The 15,631-nt window shown below is 46.6% G+C and overlaps 1 protein-coding gene across 3 annotated transcripts in view; it reads right to left on the minus strand.

Annotated features, from left to right (window-relative positions):
* The window catches only part of LOC144804257 (acyl-coenzyme A amino acid N-acyltransferase 1-like), a 798,906-nt gene that overhangs the window by 121,784 nt on the left and 661,491 nt on the right, over positions 1-15,631 (minus strand). For all 3 annotated transcript variants that reach the window (XM_078671906.1, XM_078671904.1, XM_078671905.1), the window contains one exon: positions 6,393-6,878. In XM_078671906.1, coding sequence (XP_078528032.1) covers positions 6,393-6,855 — 463 coding nt within the window. In that variant the 5' untranslated portion in view covers positions 6,856-6,878. The remainder of the gene's footprint in view (positions 1-6,392; positions 6,879-15,631) is intronic.

Below are 15,631 nucleotides of genomic sequence, written 5' to 3' on the forward strand. Positions count from 1 at the left end.
TTGTGTCCCACTAAAGCCCCACCTCTCCAGCTCCTCCCGCTGATCATGCAACAGATCTCTTGACCAGGCGCCCCCAGCAAATAGAAGTAGGTTGCCCTTAGTCGCTCCACGGGCAGGAGCCCAGGTGGGGAGTCCTTCATCTGTTTTGCCCTGAGGAGGGGCGGCACGTGTAACGTCATCTGAGGGTGCTGCACTGTATAAGGCATGGCAAGGCATATGATCGGCCTCTTATCTCTCCACTACGCACCCTACAATGAGCAGTAGCATTCAGTGTCTGACCAGGCACATGGTGCAAATGTTCAGCGCGGCCTACAATGGAACCAGGAACCAGGATCAAATTCCCCCATCGGCTCAACATAATCACAGCAGGACATGTTACAGGGTGAGCACGGGAAATGGAGAGGCGCGAGGGAGGGGACTAGTACGAGTGTAGCTGCAAATATTATGCAGTAATACAAGTGCACCTAACATTTATTGCACTATTTTTCTCTCCCCTTATGTCTGTATACCCATTGAATGGCACATCGGGAGGGTCATCCAGCCTACCGCAGCGGCATGAGGCAAATGGAGGCAGAATACCCTCGAGAACCTTCGGATGACCCTCACTGCACCAGCAGACATAGTGAGTATGAGTTATTCAAATTGCTGTAGTTAAGCAGTAGGCTGATCTGGGCAGAATCACGTTAGGCGGTTCACATCCTAGGAAAGAAATGTGGTCTAGCGTTAATAGCTGCTGACCTTGGAACCCAAAGAAATGGGCTAGATCCCGGCTTTGTCTCTACAGCCTCTGATTCTGGGCAGTTTTCCTAACATCCTTGTGCCCAAAAAAAAGTGTAACATAGCCTTCTAAAACATTACTCAGACCTTTTACGACATCCTGTAATGATTTCCTCATCATCTCATGGAGCGTCTTCTCTGGGGTTTCTTGTGAACATATGAAATGATTTAAGAGTCTCTTCAGGGGACCAAGCAGTTTTCTGCTTCCAGTTTACAACCCACTATTCTGTAATATTGTAACAGTACTTAGGAGTTTTTTTAAAAGTCCTTATTGCACGGCGTCAAGTATCATAGCTTAGTAATGGGAGGGAGATATTATCGATTCTCAATATGGAATTACAGAAATACTGAGTTACGCAATCAAGCAGGTGGAAATATTTATTTTATACAAGCATTATGACTTACTTTCCACTGTGTTCAGGAAGTAATTCTATTCATACTGAAATTTAAATGCATGTTACACATACCTCTGCTTTCTATAACACACTGCTTCCTTACTTAATTATCCATGTGGCTAGATTTTATCATGGTAGGGCATCTGCCCAGAATCTGGCAGGCCATGGTTTGTGTTGCTGCCTGTAGCTGCTGGAAACCAGCTGCCTCAGCTATAACGCAGTGGTTTGTTAGATTCCTTCAGAATGATATCTTCAATACATGATTGTCCAGGCCACAAAAGTTAGTTGTTGCTTCATTAAATGTAAAGGGTCTGAGACACCCAGTTAAACAATGTAAAACTTTAGAATATCTGAAAAAAATCTAATGTGTGATAAAATATTACATACTGTGTCCAAAGGTGGGGTAGGGCTTATAGTCCTACCCCACCTTTGGACACAGTATGTAATATTTTATCACACATTAGATTTTTTTCAGATATTCTAAAGTTTTACATTGTTTAACTGGGTGTCTCAGACCCTTTACATTTAATGAAGCAACAACTAACTTTTGTGGCCTGGACAATCATGTATTGAAGATATCATTCTGAAGGAATCTAACAAACCACTGCGTTATAGCTGAGGCAGCTGGTTTCCAGCAGCTACAGGTCATGTCCTGCTGCAAAACATAAAAATGGCGTAGGTATCTTTTTCTCACACAGACTCAGGTACAAATATTGTCTCATCTTCATGACGCAGATGTTAGATTTGTTTATGCTCAAGTTAAAATTGACAAAGTCATTTTAAATTTGGTCAACATATACGCTCCTGCCTTCTGGTCTTACGTCTCTGCTGAAATACTCAAAATTGGTAATATTTCCCTTATAGTGGGTGGTAATTTTAATCGCATCAGGGATCCTTTATTGAACCGGTCTTCTGCTTTTAAATTTTGGCCTAACAAAGCGTGCTTTGCTATGATATTTTTCCTTTCTGTTACCAAGTTGGTTGATTTTTGGAGATTGGAACATCCTACGGTCAAAGAATTTACTTTTTATTCTAATGCACACTCTTCTTTTTCTAGAATTGATTACTTACTGACTTCACATAATTTATGTCACATGGTTAGTGAGTCAGTTATACACCCTATTATGGTTTCGGACCATGCCCTAATTTCTTTTTTTTCAATGTATTTCTGACCCTCACACTCCTAAAAAAAGATGGAGAATGAACTCTGAAATAGTTCTTAATCCAACTAATTCTAAAAAAATGGCCTTAATGATTATTTTTTAATAACAATTCATGCGACACCTCCAAAATTATACATTGGGATGCTTTTAAAGCTTACATTCGTGGAGTTCCAATTTCTATTATGGTGTATGAAAATACATCTTTTTACTCCCACCTCTCCAAATTAGAAAACAATATTGCATCTGTGGAAAGACTTTTTATCACATCTAGAGATCCGCAATATAAATCCCAACTTCAGAAATACAGATACAAATATAATTGTAAGCTTAGTGAAAGAGCAGGTTTACTTATTTCAAAAGGAAACTCCAATTTTCATTGTAATTCTAACAAACCTGGTTGACTATTAGCTAATTATATATGCCTCAAGCTAAAATGAATCCAAATCCCAGCCATAAAAAAAAAATGGTACATTGGTGACAGATGTTGAGGGTAAACTGAAAGAGTTTCTTTCCTTCTACTCCTTCAACTCCTCTTTATATCAAGAACCTACTGCCCCTCATAACAATGTAATCATTGATTTTCCTTAATTCTTGTCAATTGCCTCAGATCTCTGACACTGATAGATCAACCTTAGATAATCCCATTGAAGTTCAAGAAATAATTGCAGCAATTAATGCATTAAAATCCCCCAAAACTCCTGGCCCAGATGTTATTACGGTTGAATTTTATAAAAGGTATCACGACCAATCATCCCCAATCTTACTTCCCCTTTTTACAGAGTTTCAGCGTAATTCCATGATGGGGGATCTTTTAATGAAGCCACTATAATTGTTCTCCCCAAGCCTAACAAAGACCCTACTTTAGTATCAAATTTTCTTCCCATATCTCAAATTATTCAGGACTGTAAAATGTATGCCAAAATGTTAGCGAATAGATTATCACCCTTACTTTCCAATATTATACAACCTGATCAGAGTGGGTTTATGAAAGGTAGATTGTCCGCTCTTAATACCCCTTTGCTCTGTCATGCCTTATCTCTTACTAAAGAATCCAGCTGTCGAATGGGTAAATGGGCCTTTGGATGCGGAAAAGGCATTTGATAGGGTTAATTGGCAATTTGTATTTCAAACTCTAGAAGTATTTCGTTTTGGTCCTTTTTTTATTAATATGATTAAAGCATTGTATTCAGCCCCTTTAGCCTCCATTTTTGTCCTTGGTGTATACTCTTCCTCATTTCGTTTAAATAGAGGCACTCGCCAAGGATGTCCTCTTTCTCCTTTACTTTTTCTTATTGCATTAGAACCCCTCTACTGTTCCGTATTAGTGATAAATACACAGGTTTAAAAAAAAAATACTAACATTAAAATTTCTGCATACGCTGACGATGTGGTATTATATGTTAATGATCACCTTACCTCTATACCTATTTTTCTCGATATGATTCTTAAGTATGCTGATGTTTCTGGTTACTCCCTGAATACTAATAATTTGTTCCATGAAATGTTTTTTGTAATTCTACAATGTTAGCAAATATTGATATAGTATGGTATCCAAAAAAACTCAAATATTTGGGAGTAACATTTACTGATTCGGTTAAAGATACAGTTGAAACCAGTTGTTCCACAATTTTAGCTAATACCAAAGAGAAACTGGATAGATGGTCTAATCTTCATTTATATTGGTAGGGACATATTGAGGCAATTGAATTGTCCATAACTCCACAAATTCTTTACTTACCCTTTTCCTTCCCATCCACTTTTTTTGTTAAATTATATAAACTATTTACTAAGTTCATCTGGAATAATAAACCCGCACAAATCAGTCTTAAGAATTTAAATTACCCAAATGTGATGGCGGGGTTGGTCTTCCAGATTTAAAAAATATATCATTTTGCATTCCTTGTAGCACAATGTTCCTTATGGTTCCATGTTATTCTCCTTCCGATGCACCTAAAAGCTAATCCTGGAGAAAAACATTTTGGCTCCATATCCATTACCAGCGTTCCTTACCATGGCAAATGGCTCCTTTGGTAAACGTTCACCCATTATTGCAAACTCAAAACTTGCCCTTTCATCATTTGACAGTAGCTTTTCTATTGCCATGGCTTCCACTACAAAAGTTTCTATTTGGTTCAATCCCAAACTCCAATATCATAAACATATTTCTTTCTGGAATGTATGGAGTACTGCTGGTATTTTCTTTGTTGCTGATATATGTCAATATGATATGTTTTACACATTTGATGTTATTCAAGCTAAATAAAACCTACCTTTATCTGAGGTTTCCAAATATACATTACTATGTAATACTGTTCTTAATGCCTATCCGCAACTACTTTTTATGTCTCAGTCCTCTGGTATGTATGTATGTATGTAAGGAATTTGTAAAGCACAGGAATCACCCCCGCAGGGGTATCCCCGCAGTTGGCTGGCATATTTTCCATGACTTAGGCCTTAAATAGTTTCGTCTTCAGTCGTTTTCTGAAGCGCGCGAAGCTGGAGCATTTACGTAGCTCCTCTGGTAGGGAATTCCAGTATTTTGGGGCCAAGTAGGCAACCGCTTTACCTCCATTTAGATTTTTCTTAAAACGTGGGACCACTAGCAGTCCTTTAGTTTCTAATCTAAGACACCAGTTTGGGTGATTCAGTTTAAACTTATCTGCCATATAACTTGCACACTTGCCAAAAACAGCTCTATGGGCAAAGCAGCAAAGCTTAAACTTTATTCTCTAGTGAAGGGAAAGCCAATGAAGGGACTTCAATTGTGGCCCGGAGGAGGTACAAGGAGGTTTATTAAGGACTAAGCGTGTAGCCACATTTTGTACAATCTGTAATCTGCTAAGAAGGGCCTCATTCGCAGAAGCCAATATTGCATTACAATAATCAAGGCGTCCTATAATCAGAGCCTGAACTAGGGTTCAACGTATTTATTTATTTATTTATTTGCGGGTTTATAACGCGCTTGAATCGACTCTTTATCAGAGTATCTCTGCGCCCAAAAAAACACCAGAAGCATAGTCAACAGTCTATGGATAGTAATTTAGTTCTGAAACAAGAATGTTTTGAACTTCTTTCTGAAGCTCAGGTGTTCCGAACATTGCCTCAGCTCAAGGGGTAACTTATTCCATAGTCGGTCCAACTACAGATAAGGCCTTACAACCCTGTCTGGTCTTTCTCACAGCAGGAACTCTCAAGAGAAGTTGGTTACTGGACCTAAGAGACCGGGCCGGGTTATATGGAGTGAATTTATCTCTCCAGTGCAGTGGCCCTAGTCCATTTAGGCTCTTGTGTATTAAACAACAGGTCTTAAATTTTACCCTGTTACGGACTGAGAGTCAATGCAATTTCTCCAAGAGAGGTTTAGACGGTGTTCTAGGGGGGGCATTTAATACTAACCTAGCCACGGTGTTTTGAATCATCTGGAGTTTGGCCAGTACTCCATCATTGGCCGATAACAGGAGTCCATTACAATAGTCAATTGCAAGGAGCAGCCAAATGAACACTCTGCGCAAAAGGCTTAGGGTGCGATAACAGATCCCAGCAGTAGCCATTATCTGGTCTTTCATTGATAGCTGTGCATAACTGAGTATCATCTGCATAAGAGAATAAGAGTTTGTATTTCTGTGTTCAATGGCTAATACCAACTCGCAAAATAGCGTTCGCAAGTCGCTAATAGGAAGGGGTGTGTGAAGGGCATCTCTTCCTAATAGCAAGTCACACTGGTATGTATGAATGTTTGCGACTGAGAATGCGCAAAACATTCACACATTACCATCAATTTCAAATTGGCGGTAAGTCCTTTGCAAATGGGAAAGGGTCCCCAAGGGACCTCTTCCTCTACGTGAATGGGGGCTCAAATATTTTTTTCAAAGCAGGACAACTGCCCACTCTGAAGAAAACTATTTATGTTCATTATTGAAATGAATCTTTTGAAAAAAACTGCTTTTACAGACATGGAGCTGAAGTGTCACAGATGGCATATGATTCTGCGAGAACACAGAGGGCTAAAGAACAGCACCTAATAAAAGAACCTAAACTCTGGTGGAAGAATACTCACCTGGAGGTAGAAAAAGGGCTCCACGCACCCTGCCTTCACGGATCGCTATCCGTCGCACTCCAGGTGCCACGTACCACCGCTCAATTGTCTGGCTGGCCAAAGGCGTGATGGAAGGTGATGGTTCAAACAGAACTGAATCAAAAACTTCCATAGTGATCTGGAAGGGACTTCCAATCACATCTCGTTTGATGAGCCGATGGAAAGGCTTCTCGGAGCTCAAGGCCCAGAGGAGGCCCATGGGCAGCACGCCTTGGTAATCCCCTCCACTGGCTGCTGCCTTTTCCAGATCCACCTCTCCAGCAGCATCCCCTCGATAGAACGCGCTTGAGTTGTACAGGAATCCCTTGTCATCCACCAGTGATGCCCTCAAAGTCACCAGCTGATTGGGCACCAGGCCAGAGACGAAGATTCTGACGGGTTCATCTACAAGGGACACCTTTGGAAGCACCCTGATATCTACCATCTTGGAGCTGATCCCTGAAATTTCTAGCAAATAAAGAACAAAACATAAGACTGAATTAGTATGATTTAGCTTTCTCAGAATGAACATCATACATTGAAAAGGCTTTCAATACCATCATTGAACCAGCATAAATCATGACCTCTAGGTACAGAGCAAGCACTACCCATATAGGGATAAGCACCTCAAGAGACACTTCTTTTTGTGGTCCAAGGTAAGAATGTCAGGTCAGGAACATAAGCCCTCATTAGTGTTTTCCAAAGACGAAGATTTGAGTGAATATGGAGCATTTATGAAGAAAAAAAAGAACCTGCAACCATGTGTTCTCTGTCCTCACATGCATGCAGATTTACAAATTTCACAATCATTTCCCAGACTGTGACTCAAACTGTTTCGTGATTTTCCAATTAGGTATATGCAAAAGGTTGTACGATCGTACAACCTGTTACCCACTGCATTTGTTGATTTCAAAACTGCACTGATCATTGTAAACTGTTTAAAAAATTAACACATTAGGAAATTCCTTCCTCACTATGTAGAGCAATTATCAGCTTTCATGTAAGTACCTCTGTAGAAAATGTTCATTTTCTGTATGCTGTACTTCTAGATTTTTGCCTTGACTGATTTTTCTGGCTGTAGAACTCTGTGCACTTTACCCCTGCTAACCTGTGGTAATGTTGTATTCCCAGCAACATGATGAAACTGGAATATCCTAATTGGCATATTTTACGTACCTTTATGTCCCTAGTATATGATACATAGTGTGTCCACGGCCTGCAAGCCAAATGTGACTAGTGTACTCAGCACCCATTTTGCCACTTACTACAGAGACAATGCAAACATAGCTGTAGGTCTACCGTTTGTAGTCAGGCTGTTGCAGTTTAAACTGAAAATTCAACCTGTCAACGTAACCCTCATTTACAGGAAACAAACCCTCCTTTCAAATACTTATCAGTCACCTCTAAATAGGCCTTATCACCCATAAGGCAGTGTGCATAGTATTTAAAAGTAAGACAGGTAGGGGGTGTGGCCAGGCGCCGACTAAGATGGCCGCTTAGCCCGGAGCTCCTCGGAGCCTACACCCTCCATACTTTCTAAAATCCGGCAGGATCCATAACTTCCACACTCCACCTGCATCGCTGCCTCGGGGAGGTGTAGCGGCACGCAAAGAGCCCACTCCGGTCTCTCTACCTGCATCGGGCGCTGTTCTACGGACCCGCTGCTTGGCGCGAGTGCTGCCTCCGCATTGGTGCCCTGTGTGCTGCCTGGGCGCTACCGGAGGCCCCGGCTTGAGGCCTGGCCGGGGCGTGACGTCATTGAGGCCTGTGCGGCGAATACGAGGCTCCGCGGGTGTGGCACTGCGGCGAGGAGGTGCGGGTGAGAGGAGGACATACTGCGGGCCTCGGAGAACTGCTGAGCATACCGGTGAGGAGGCTGGCCGGTACGCAGCTCGAGACGCGCCCGGGAGAGGATGAGGCCTAAGCGGGGCCTCCAGAACCGGCTCAGACAGCTGCCGTGGGGTGAGTGACTGGCGGCTGCCTTCCCCCAGCCGTGGGCTCCGGGCCCTCCTGGAGAGGGGCAAGCTGAGCGGGCTATGGTTCCATTTTGAACCAGCAAGGACAGAGTGCCACCACTAATCAGGAGTGGCTGGCGACTGGGGTCGTGGACTGGTGGGCAATCTGGGAGTCCTACCGGGGACAGAGGCTCATCGTGGGCACACAGTACAGACCGGTGCCTCTCCTCCCTGAGCTGAGCAATCTACAGTTGGCGTTGGTACCAGCAACATTGGGGGAAGACCACCAGGGCACTGCGCAGAGGCTCTTTGGAGGAAAATCGTCTTCTTGGCCCTGAAGTGGAATAAAGGGGCTGCTGCGAGCTTTCTACAGCGCCACGAAGAAATAGACTTGCCACCCGGGTGGTGGGTCGGAATACAGGAGCGCTTGCAGGGCAATTCCCTCGATAATGGCAGCTTGACACGGCCATCATTAGGCCTAAACAAGGCACAGCCTCGCAGTCCAACAAGCTCGACAAATACACGGTGCAGATGGGGACACAACAGACGGAGGGTGCTACCGGAGACCCTGCTGCACAAAAAGAACCGTCGCTTGCCTCTATCATGACGGCCATTAAGACACTTGGTGCGAACCTAGAAACGAAGATTTACAAGGTGTCAATTGAGGTTAATCTGCTCCAGGCGGACTTTAGCAAAACCTCCGAAAGGGCCAAAGCCAACGAAGCTGATATCCGGGAGCTCGAGTCTTCGGCCAAGTCCCGTGAGCAACGCGTAAATGACCTGGTGCACCAACATCGACAGATGTCCATATGACTGGAGGACCAGGAAGGGAGGGCCCAAAGGAGCAACATCCGCGTGGTGGGGGTCCTGGAGGAACTGGAAGGGCCCAGCGTGGACCTTTTCTTGGAAGGTTTGATCCTTAATCACCTGAAACCTAAGCGGCTGTTGAAACTCTTCACTATTGAAAGGGCCCACCGTGCACCTATCCTGAAACCCAAGCCAAAGGCTCCGCCCAGGACTATAATTGCAAAAATCCTGAATTACAGGGACAGAGGTGCTATACTCCAGGCGGCAAGGCAGACTGGGGACCTGAAAATGATACGATACGTTTTTTCCCGGACTTTACTCTGCAAGTACAAAAGGAGAGGCAGTCCTTCGCGGGGGTCAAGGCTGCGTTGCGGGAGAGAGGAGTTAAGTACATGATGCTCTTTCCGGCCAAGCTCAAGATCATAACTGGTGGCAAGTCCTTGTTCTTCACCTCGCCAGCGGATGTACAAGACTGGATTGATCGGGAGTCCTCAAGGGCCCGTGATCGAGCGAGTGGTGGGAACTTGAGGGATACTCAGGCAGCGTCACCAACTTCGACGATCGAGAGGCCGGAAATGGATGCACAGAGTCAACGCTCCTGGAGGTTGAGGTCTGTGAGTCCTCGCTTGGGAACCCCTCGAGAGGCGGCTGAACACTGATGGCGACAGGACTGCTGCTGCATACCCCTACTTACTGTAACGTACTGTGTGTTGTGTGCCAGGGGGGCGGGCGGGGCGCGTCTCTCTTGCTGATCCTTCTGTCGGGGGAGGGGGTTGAATGCTACTCCATGCCATATTGTAGGGGAACCTTGACTAAGCTGGCAGCTGTGGCGCCGGTCCCCTCCTCTCCTTGACGCTAAGGGGAATCATGCGGGCCCTTGCAGGTGGTGATGCTGGCTGCCCGCGCTGATGACTTTACACTGAACGGCTGGAACTGAATCCTAGTGGAATGTGGGGGGAACTTTGTGATATGATGACATTTTATTATGCTGTGTAATGTGTTGGAAAGGGGTAGGGGGGGGCCGAGGTCTGAGTTGGGACCGGCCCGCGCTTCTTTCAGGGATGGTACTGTTAGGAGAAGGGTAGGGAGAGTTCTCTGCTAGTTTCTTCTCCTTTAGGGTGGGTCAAAAGGCGCCCTGCTAATTGGGGATGTGGGTAGTTCTGAGCCTACGGAGCAGGGAAGCAGGGAGGGGGGTTTGAGGGGGGAGTTGGGGGGGGAGAGAAGGGGGGAGTTGGGGGGGCTGGTGTTGGGGAAGGGGGTTGGGAATTGTTTGATGTGGTTACAGCGGATTGATGTAAATATTGGACTCCATTATACCGGGAGCTTCAGGGCTTTTACTGCAGTTCGATTTGTGTATTGCTATGAGGTGGGATAAAAGCCTCAGGGTTCTGAGTTGGAACGTCAATGGGCTGGGGGATAAACTCAAGCGAACCATAGTGCTGCAATTTATTAAACGACACCTGCCTGACGTGGTGCTCCTGTAGGAGACCCACCTAGCTGGTTTGAGTCCTTTCTAGCCGACCGCCAACAGACAGTCTGGGCCCCTCCGTACTCTGCAGTGGTGCCGCCATTGGAGGTAGGAGTTCTGCAGGGCTCAATTTTGAGCCCTTATCTTTTTAATATCTATCTGGCCCCTCTGGCAGCACTGGCGGAGTCACATGGTGCCTGGATTGTCTCGTACGCAGATGACACCCAGCTCCTCTTTTCCTGTGATAGGAAATCAGACTTCGATGGTGAGAGAATTAGAGGCTGTCTGGGGGCTGTCTTTGACTGGTTCCAACACAACAGCCTTAAGTGCAACTCGGATAAATCCGAGGTGTTGTTTTTCGGCTGCCCATCTGATCCGAGATGGAAGTCCTGGTGGCCAGCAGCCATGTTTCCTCCCTCAGCGGCCTCATCTGATGTCAGGAATCTGGGAGTAAAGGTAGACAACGGTCTCACCTTAAAGCCACAGATCCTGGGTCTTGTGGGCAAATGCTTTGGGCTTCTGAAAACGCTCAGGAAGTTCCTGCCTTTACTTTCTTTTGCCCACAGAAGAATTACTGTCCAGGCACTGATAGGCTCGCGACTGGACTACGCCAATGTATTATATTTTGGCTTTCCCGAATTCCTGTTAACACGATTGCAGATCGTGCAGAACTCTGCGGCCCGAACCGTGTTTGGCCTGTACCGGAGATCTAGTGCTAAAGACCTTTTGAATGCCCTCCACTGGCTTCCTATTAGGAAGCGCATTATTTTTAAGGCTCTTACATTGGCCTTCAAGGCACTCCCTGGCTCAGGGGCCATATATATCAGGAAGCGTCTGGATTTTTATCAGCCATCCAGGATGCTCAGGTCATCTTCTTTGGCCTTGGCCTCGGTCCCGGCAATCAGACGCGCCCGCATTGGAGGCCTCTCTTTCAAACGCCTGGCGCCACAACTGTGGAATGCTCTACCCCTGTCATTAAGGCTGAATTGTTCACTAAGCACTATCTCCTCCAAGCGCCGGGACACTCTTTTGAGTAGCTTAGCGCTGTATAAAACATCTATTAACATAACATAACAATACTTGTCATATGCTTAACAGGTGGGGGTACTCTCTTGTGATTCATGCTGGCTTTACTTCAGGGTCCCGGGGGGTGGGAATCTTGATACGTCGTAGCTTTCCCTTAGTCGTAGACCATACAGATACTGACCCACTTGGTTGCTATGCTGCTCTCTCGGGTAAATGGGAGGGTCGCTGGCTAAACCTGGTCACTAGCTACATCCCACCTGGGCTCCAAACCCAATCTTTTCGGGACTTAGGTAAGTTGCTCCTTTCCCTTCCAGAGGGGCAACTCTTTGTGGGGGGGGGGATTTTAACGCTGTGGTCTCAGGACATTGTGACAGACATCCACCAAGGGACATACCATCCGGTCACACGTGGTTAGCAGACTTCGAAGAGACATTTGGCTTTACTGATTTATGGTGTTTCAAACACCCCAACGACAACCAGTACACCTTCTTTTCAGGCCCTCATCGCTCATTCTCCCGAATAGACTACATATTAACACCTCTACAGCATGGCACCACCGTCCAAGAAGCCATATACTTAACACAGGACATTTCGGACCACTCCCCACTGATGGTACATCTCACTATCGGAGATAAACAGGTAGGAAGTATAGCGCCGATTAATTCCTGGTATCTCCGTAATGCAGACACACGGAAATCACTGACACTTGCGATTGACCAATATTTTGAGGCCAATGATGGTACGGTAGACTCCTTGGTGGTGTTATGGGAGGCTTTTAAAACTGTACTTAGAGGGGAGGCCCAGTCGGCGATTGCGGGCCGTAGTAAGGACAGGGAGGCGCAAATGGTGAAATTGGAGGGAGATCTACAGGAGTTGGAGGCTGCGGCTCTTGCCGAGGGTGGTCCAGAGGTTACCCACCAGATGCAACTCAAAAGGGCTGAATATAAGGCGGTGGCCACTGATGCCGGCAAAATCGTAATCAGAGATAGAGAGGGCAGAATCTACGACCAGGGTGATAAGGCGGGCAAGCTCATAGCTTGGCTGGACAAAAAGAAACAGTCACAGAAGGTAGTGGCGGAGCTCAGGACTGAGTCAGGAGCGGTTATTACAGAACCCCGTGAGGTTATCAAGGAGTTTGAGCAGCACTACCGGAGGGTCTATAGTAGAGGGTTTGACCGGCCTGAAGGGGACTCGGTGGACTTGCTTGCAGACATCCGTCTCCCTACCCTCACAGAGGAAGAACGGGAGACCTTGGAGGCTCCCCTCTCGGCAGAAGAGCTGGGTCGAGCGATTAGCGACCTCCGCTCAGGGAAAGCCCTGGGACCTAACGAGTTGCCTATCGAACTTTCTAAACTTAAGTCTTACGCCCTCAGCCCGTACTTGAAGTGAATGTTTGAGGAAAGCAGGGAGAAGGAATATTGGTGCGAGACCAGCTTATAGCTACTATAGTGGCCATCCCTAAGGATGGCAAACCTAAAGACTCATGCGCCTCTTATAGGCCTATCTCTTTGCGGAACGCGGAGCCCAAGATCCTTGCTAAGGTTGTGGCCAATAGGCTCAAGCCGGTCCTGCCGTCACTGGTCCATCCGGACCAGTCAGGCTTTATGCCCCATCGCAATACGGCACTCAATCTCCGTCATTTACACGGAGTGCTGGGGCGCGGCCACACTATGCGGGAGGATGCAGTTGTGGTGTCGCTCAACGCCGCCCTGGCATTCGTTACGCTGGAGTGGCCATATATGAGGGCGGTCCTTTGGAAATTGGGCTTCCGCCCCGAATTCATCGGGTGGGTACGTCTCCTCTACTCAGAGCCCCTACCCAGGTTACTGTCAACAATAAAATCTCCGAGGGCTTCGCTTTGGAGAGAGGGACACGACAGGGGTGTCCCCTCTCACCCTTGCTTTTTGCCCTATCTCTGGAGCCCCTGGCTGCCTGGATCAGACAAGACCTTTCCTTAAAGGGACTCCGCTAGGCTGACGGTTGGGAAGACAGGATATCGCTTTACGCGGATGACATCCTTCTTTACCTCACGAGACCTCGTAAATCACTTATGGTAGCCATGGACATTTTCAACATTTTCGGGAGAAACTCAGGGTACAGTATTAACTGGGGCAAATCAGTACTGTATGTCCTTAGCGGAGAACCTCTGGCGGTCCCCCGGAACTGCCCGATCAAGACAGCCACGGATGGTTTTAAATATTTGGGAATTTTTCTCCCCAAAGACAAGGCCACCAGATATTAGAAGAATCTCCTGCCACCTCTGCAACGGTTCAAGAGGGACTCTGCCGTTGTCCCTACTAGGTAGGGCGTCACTCTTTAAAATGATGGAGTTACCAAGATTCTTATATTCCCTGCAGAATTGCCGAGACCTGGTTCCGCAATCGAATTTGTATCTCTCGAAACCACGCTAAGAGAGCTACTGTGGGCCGGGGCGCCTCGTATTTCCCTTCAAAAACTTTCCTTGGGCTGGTTTGATGGAGGCATAGCGCTCCCTGACGTTCGCAAGTACTATTGGGCTGCGCATCTTTCGGCCATTAATAAGGGCACGTACTGCGATGGCAACGACCCGGAGTATGGAATGGACCGCTAGCTCTTACCAGGGGGTAATTTTGAGGTACTCCAAACCTGGCAGGTACCCGCTTACCGGGCCCACCAAGCACTCAGTGCAACTGTGGCACATAGTGCAACGGAAACTGGGCTGGGCTGACAATCTACCTATGGCTACCCCATTAGGGGTTTCGGAAAGACTGGGCACCCTAGGCCGCACTAAAGGGTTCCGCAATTGGGACTTGATCGGGATCTCCCACATAAAAGACTTAGGGGGTCCAGAAGGTGTTGTGTCCTTTGCCTCACTCCAACATACATATGCGCTTGCTCAAACAGAACACTACCGATACATGCAGGTCAGGCACTCCCTCCAAGCTAACATCCCCCCGGGGACCTTCCCCCCAGCCTCGTCACTCCTGGAGGTCAGACAAATAGATGGTCACCTTCCCGAACACGCCATTTCCCTCACATATAAAAAAATTATCAATATCTCCCCGGACTTATTACACTCCCTTAAAGGGAAATGGGAGTCCGATGGGTTGGAAATAGACGAGGAGGAGTGGAGAAGTGTGCTAGCGTCCCCGAAGGAAGTAGCCATTTCGGCCAGACTTCGCTTGATTCAGCTTAAGATCCTCCATCGAGTTTACATTTCAGTGACCAGATTGCAATTGATGGGCCGCAGTGCGGATGGGCTCTGCAGGAGGGGATGTGGAGAGGTGGGGACACTCTCCCACATTATATGGGAGTGCCCATTGCTCCAGGGTTATTGGCAACGGATACATCGCTGCATGCAAGAGGTTTGGGAGGTGGAGCTACGAGTTGAGGCTAAGAGGTGTCTACTGAATATTTGGGAACCCACTGACCTGTCGTCCCGAGGGAGGACTTGGGCCACACTGGGCTTCACCATCGCAAAGCGGAATATAGCTAGATTGTGGGGGGCAGCAGGGCGCCCGACACTTGGTTCCTGGAAAGCAGACATAGACTGGTGCATGCTACAGGAGAAGACAGTTTATGTAGCCAGGGGATGCCCACAGAAATGGGCCGCTATCTGGTCCAAATGGAACGAATACAGGGGCCACATTTGCGAACCCCCCCCAGACTTCCCGGGTTGACAAACCACTCGCATTGCTGAATGCATAATGATGAACTGTAATGAGTAATATCGAAGGTACACTTGTTTTTTTTTTTTTTTTTTTTTCCAAAAACCTTTATTGGAGCAAGCATAGAAAAGTACAAGAATGGGCCTACAACCGCACGGGCTGGCCGCTAATAACAAGGCACAGTGCATGAAACAGAAACGTACACCCGCGGTCGGGTACAGCTCGAGCACAAAGCATCGCTCCACAAATATCACAGAGCAACTCGAATTTTTATTTTACAAAAGAAAAACAAACACTAAAAGGCGAATGTACGATAAG

The sequence above is a fragment of the Lissotriton helveticus genome, chromosome 1_2 (assembly GCF_964261635.1).
Source record: "Lissotriton helveticus chromosome 1_2, aLisHel1.1, whole genome shotgun sequence".
Taxonomy (NCBI): Eukaryota; Metazoa; Chordata; class Amphibia; order Caudata; family Salamandridae; genus Lissotriton; species Lissotriton helveticus.